This window comes from Pseudorasbora parva, chromosome 7, assembly GCF_024679245.1.
Source record: "Pseudorasbora parva isolate DD20220531a chromosome 7, ASM2467924v1, whole genome shotgun sequence".
NCBI lineage: Eukaryota > Metazoa > Chordata > Actinopteri > Cypriniformes > Gobionidae > Pseudorasbora > Pseudorasbora parva.
The window spans coordinates 46,250,806-46,256,757 of NC_090178.1; the positions used below are offsets into that span (position 1 = coordinate 46,250,806).

A 5,952-nucleotide genomic window follows, 5' to 3' on the forward strand; every position below is an offset into this window, starting at 1 on the left:
GCGCGAGCGAGCATGTGCGCGGACCAAAAGAGAATGTATATCCCGCCTACTTTGATTTGATTGGCCATTTGAGCGCCGTTAAACCACATTCATTTCGACTGTCTGATTAGCCTCTGTTCATGTCAATCACGAGGTGTCAACCAATTATACTGCACAAGAGAGGGCTGAGGGGTGGGCGATACCAATCATTTTCTTTTCGATCCGATACCAAGTACTTTCAAGACCAGTATCGTCGATATCGATACCGATACCAATACTTCTATTAAATATTTTTATTTGAGTGATTTTATAATGCATTTTGAAAGCCATAATTATTAATATTAAATAAAAAGCAATAGACATTACTCCTTTTTTGTTACATTTATTTAAAATAACTGAACATTATTAATCAAATAAACATTTAACAAAAATATAATGTCACAAACAATTTTCAATGATGGTCAAATAATGTTTCTACATCCACAATAAAGGTTTTTGTGATGGAATAAGAGCATGATGGAAAATTTTCCACTTGAACTGGTTTCTGATCAGCTCTCTTGTTTTTGAAAAAAGAAAACAAAAATTCTGTGAAAAGGAATTTCCACTGAAATCCAAACCAGGGATATGTGAGAGGCGTAACACTTCAAATTATTTAAATGTCAAATTAACTGACCTTAAGTTTGAATCATACATTTTAGTTGGAATCTACATTTCTTCATGTACTGATACACAGAAATATTGTGTAATCCATTAAACTGACAGAGATTTGTAACTGCTTTATATGTTTTTGTTAAGGAACAAGAGCATGTTGACATTTTTCCCCTTTAGCCTGTTTCTTCTTTGACTGATCAGCTCCCCTGCTTTAGAAAAAATTCTCTCAGAAGGGACAGATGATGCAGTGATCCCAAGATATTTTTTTGCTAGTTTGCTGAGAGATGGGAAGGTTTGCTCATGATTTCTCCACCAAACTAACGGGTCTTGGTTTCGGGGGATCACCTTTTCCTCAGCATAGCGACGCATTTCAATTATAGAACCACTGCTTCCTGATTGTTGTTGTGCCGACAGAACTTGAGAGTCAAAATCCTCCCATATGCCTCCAGCTGTAGCTGATGCAGTACGTGGGGTCAATGGAGGAGTCACTGATGAGGCACAACTTGCTGTAGGGCCTGAGACAGACCCAGGGAAAGATGTTGAGGTAGCTTCTGGTGGTGCAGCAGCTAAGTCTGATGTGGCCAAGCGGACATCCTGCATTTCAGACAGTAGTCGCTTTTTTACAACTTCAACATGATCTTTGTCACGAAATGCAAGGTGCTTAAACCTAATGTCAAGGAAGGTGCTGGCACAGAGACTGTGTATTGTTTCAACCCCACGGAATCTGCGCTGACATTGCTGTGCCAGTTCTGTGGCAAAAGAGCTACCTTGACGCTCACTGACAGCAGTTGCTTTAAGAAGCAGTGTAACTAGGGGAATGATCTTTGAGACAGAAATGTTTTTTTCTGCTGACACTTCACGTGTTGCCTCTTCAAAAGGTTTCAAGGCCTCAATGGTCAGGTGGACAACTGACTGCTCTTCATTTGTAAAGCACAGGTCACTCTTCTTCAGTAGACAGAGGGCTGTGGTAACTGGATCCATTTGTTCATGTAGCCTCTCTAACATGTAGAAAGCTGAATTCCACCTGGTTTCAACTGAAATAATCAGTTTATGTTCTGCCACCTTCAGTTTCTTTTGTAACTGTTTAAGCTTTTCTGTGGCTTTTGTGCTGTGGTGGAAAAAGGATACAATGTTTCTGCATTTTTCCAGGAGGTGCGAGATCTCAGGAGATGCTTTTATGGCATCTTTGACCACCAAGTTTAGCGTGTGGGCGAAACATGGGTAGTGCTTCCACCAAGCCTTATGCACTGCAGAAACCATATTAGCACCATTGTCTGTGACAACTGCAAGTACCTTCTGAGTTATGCCCCATTCCTCAGCTATTCTTTTCAGCTCTTCACTGATATTGTCAGATGTGTGCTGTGCACTGAAATGGCAGGTTTCTAACACAAATTCCTGCATTTGCCAGTTGTCAATAACATGACAGGTCACAGTTAAATATGCTTCTGTGGACCTTGAAGTCCACATGTCCGTTGTGAGAATCACATGGTCAGCTTGTTGTAATGTTGCCATTACTTTGGCTTTGCAGTCACAATACATTTTGTTTATTGTACCCTCCATCAACGTTTTCCGACTTGGCATTTGGTAACGTGAATCAAGCGTCTTGACAACTGCAATAAATCCTCTAAACCCAATTGAGATTGGCTGCAGGTCCCTCACAATCATCTCTCCTATGCTTTTTGTAATTTCTGATGCTCTCTGGGAGTCATCTAAAATATAATACATAAAGCTATGTTACAGGCATTTAAGTAAACATTTCTTAGGCTTACTTGACACTTAAACTATAATTTATTTAACAAAAAAAATTATGAAAGTACCCTAATATAAAAATATTTAAAATACTGTTTAAATTAAAATGTCCAGTATAATCAGTATATTCCTCATGAAATACTGTATGTAATCTTCATATTTTAAACGATCTGTATTTTATAGGCCTAAAGGATTATATAAATAAACGTGACTAAACTATTTTATTAAAATAATTAAATTGATGTTATCATCACATGGTACCTGGATAATGCCTGCCTCTCTGAAAGGATTCTGCTAAAGAACTCTGCCTCGAGCCAGAAGATGGGGGTCGTGTCTGTGTTACCTCCTCTGCTCGCCTCAGCTGTACTTCTTCGTGCCCTATGGGGTGTTTAACTTTTAGATGCTTTATCATGTTTGTGGTATTGCCACAATGGCGAATTTTTTGGTGACAAATGTCACATGAAGCTTCATCGTTGTTAACTGGAGTGAAATAACTCCAGATTATGCTTCTTTTTCTTTCAGTCATGACCGCAGCAATGCATTCGATTCTGCGCTGAGTGTGTTTTGAAGTGAGAGATTGCGGGCGGCGCTCACCGCTCTGCCACTGACATGAACACTTGCATGCACAGACACCGCGGAAGAAGAAATAGTTCCCATTGACGGGAACTCCCATTTCATATTTAAGTAAATGTATACGGCCTACTACTATTTTAAACAGATACTAATATCACTTGTTTAAAAAAAAATCCCAGGTAAGATCGATATTTCAATTTGAGAATCGATCCTTTCAATGCAATGCTAGTATCGAAAATATCGATACTCCAGGATCGATCCGCCCATCCCTACAGCTAACTCTCTCATATACACACACATGAAGTGAGGCATAAAGCGCGGCACAGGCACACGCAACGACTCCGCCAAAAATGGTTTTCAGAGCAACGCGCGGGCCACACTAACACTAAACTTTGATGTCAAGTAGGGGGCCACAAAATATCATCCTGCGGGGCGCAAGTGGCCCGCGGGCCGGGAGTTTGAGACCCCTGAACCAGAGCAACGAAGGTGAAGCAGAGCTTGTTGACAGATTAAACATTCAGCGTATCCGGTTGGCAAAACCCCGAACACATCTTCCTTTTTTAAGAATGACTTCAGTGCCGTTCTTTGTTCTTTTCTCAGAGAAAAGCTTAACTCCAAGTCTTCCAGAGTCGCGGTCAAAGCTGATTCAAAAGACCGCCGTTCGCCAGTTTCTGTGTTTACTAGAAGCACGCAAACGCAACTCGGTCGTCGTCATTATGGCCCCGCCCACTGACTCTATACACGATGTGATTGGCCTGACCAGAGTTTGGCATTTACAGCTCAGAAGTGTATTGAGAGTTGCTAGACGACACTCGCGGCAGATTAGATTTGCTGCCGCTAGGGTGCGTCTAGATTTCTCGGTTATAGCGCTATGTCGCAGTGGGCTTATATATTTAAAAATAGAAAACTCAGTGACAGAAGGCTTTCCATTTCTTAACGCTCGCTCTGCGCTTTGTAGCATGCTCGTGCATATGGCTATGCACGTCTCAAAATGCTTTTATGACACGAAATGTAGTCATAAAGTAGTCATGTCTTAAGGAATTAAACAGACAGGAGAAACCACATCTTATATTTCAAAAGAGATCTGTGCTTTAATGTGAGTGCAGCTGCAGATCTCCTACTGACCGCTATGATGGCTTCATTAATAATCAAACAACAGTAAAGATGAGAAAGAGAAAAATCCCTCACAGTTGTTGAATGGAAAACATTCAGATACTCTAAAATACTGAAAGCACTCTTTGTTCATTGCTTGTATTATGTTTTTTGTTCCTCTTGTTTTGAAGCAATACTAGTAATATATTTTAAATTCTTAACAACCAATTTTTTTAAATAAATGTTTTAATGTGTTATTATTTTAAAACATACTTATAATTACATATAATAATAATAAAAAGATTTTAGGTTTAATTAATAAGATTAATTAATAAGAAAAAATTTGAATAATTGTTTTGGAATGGGATCATGAGGTGCCTAAAGATTCTCAACATTATGATTTATTGCTCAACTTAGTTAAATAATACAGAAGATAAAGATTTTAAAAACATAATTGTGTGTGTGTGTGTGTGTGTGTGTGTGTATACTGCCGTTAAAAGTATATATATATATATATATATAGTACATTATATCAGTATGTTTGTCTAACTTCTCTATCCCCTGCCTATATAGTGCACTGTCTAAATCATTTCCTATACCCTATATAGTGCACTATGTGCCATTTACCATGTAGAAAACAATTAATGTGTGAACAAGTGACCGATTTCAGCCGCAGGTTCAGCGCCTCTTTATAATGTAGGGGGCGGGGCTTCAGATTCTAGAGAGCATTTGATTGGACAGAAAATATGATGAAAAGCTGAAGTGCAGAGTGATGTCATCAAAACCATTGATCCTTATTGGTTAAAATGAGAGACTGTACGTTTTGAATATTTGAGCAGACTATAGCTTTTAGATGACAGTAAGGCTTACACATTCATACTAAAAGCCAAAAAAGTAACATTCAATATTTATGCTGCCTTCACGTGCTATCGGAAGTTTCCTACTTCCCACTTCAGAAGTCGTGATTACAAGCTTGTTGTGTTCAGGCGCTTTATTGTCGGAAAGAATGGAGGACGCCAGCTTCATACTTTTGTGCATCTTGACAAAATGTTATTTTAACACTATAACCATTTCAGTCATTTCCCGGTCCCAGAAAATCATACAATCACTGGCAAACATAGCAGCACATGATCGCATATTGTTTATAATCACATTCACAATAAAGTCATAATGTAGACAATAAAGGCTGCTTAAAGACTAAAATGGAAATAGTTTTCAGCCGTACATCTGATAGCTACTTTTACTGCTCACTATTCTGGAATGATGGTCAACTACATGCCGTTTTCGGTGTGTTTAAAATACACAATATGCTTCAAATGATTATTTATTTATGTAAATATGTACTACTTTAAAGAAAAGACGATGCCCTTACGAAAAATAACCATGGTTTTACTATAGTAAAACAGTAGTTTAACTGACTGTAGTAACCGTGGTATTTTGGTGCGAACCATGGTTTTACTACAGTTATATTGTAGTACTATAGTTAAAATGTAGTTTTAATGACTGTAGTAACTGGTATTTTTAAAAACCATGGTTATTTTTCGTAAGGGTGAAACTGTTGCGGAAAAAAAACGAATAAAACACCTGCCACAGCAGAAGTTCGTCTCCCATCCGCCATTTTTAACTGTTATGCCACGCCCATCTCGGGAACTTGGGTATCAAAATTATTTCCGAACTACCCAGGGGTAAACACCAAAGACAGTAAAAGAAATGGACAGAGCGATCCCATTAGATGTCAACGGCGGAAAATGAGGCCAATCAGAGGCACTCACTTCCTGATGGCTGAGCGAACTGCGCCGGCTCAGACGGAGCTTGATGACGTAGATGTGACGTGAGCCTCCTGTCTGACAGCTGTAGGTCTTCTAGTAGTTGTGGAAAGTGAAATCTGAATCACGTTGTTTAAATATT

At 38.9% G+C, this 5,952-nt stretch overlaps 1 protein-coding gene across 1 annotated transcript; it reads right to left on the reverse strand.

Annotated features, from left to right (window-relative positions):
* Positions 1–756: 756 nt before the first annotated feature.
* LOC137083948 (E3 SUMO-protein ligase ZBED1-like) lies at positions 757–2,097 on the reverse strand. The gene has a single exon (XM_067449880.1). The coding sequence runs from the start codon at positions 2,095–2,097 to the stop codon at positions 757–759; it is 1,341 nt and encodes a 446-aa protein (XP_067305981.1).
* Between the last annotated feature and the right edge of the window lie 3,855 nt (positions 2,098–5,952).

Coding starts and splice junctions, on each gene's coding strand:
- LOC137083948 (XM_067449880.1), bottom strand. CDS start 2,097: ATGTGGACTTCAAGGTCCACAGAAGCATATTTAACTGTGACCTGTCAT.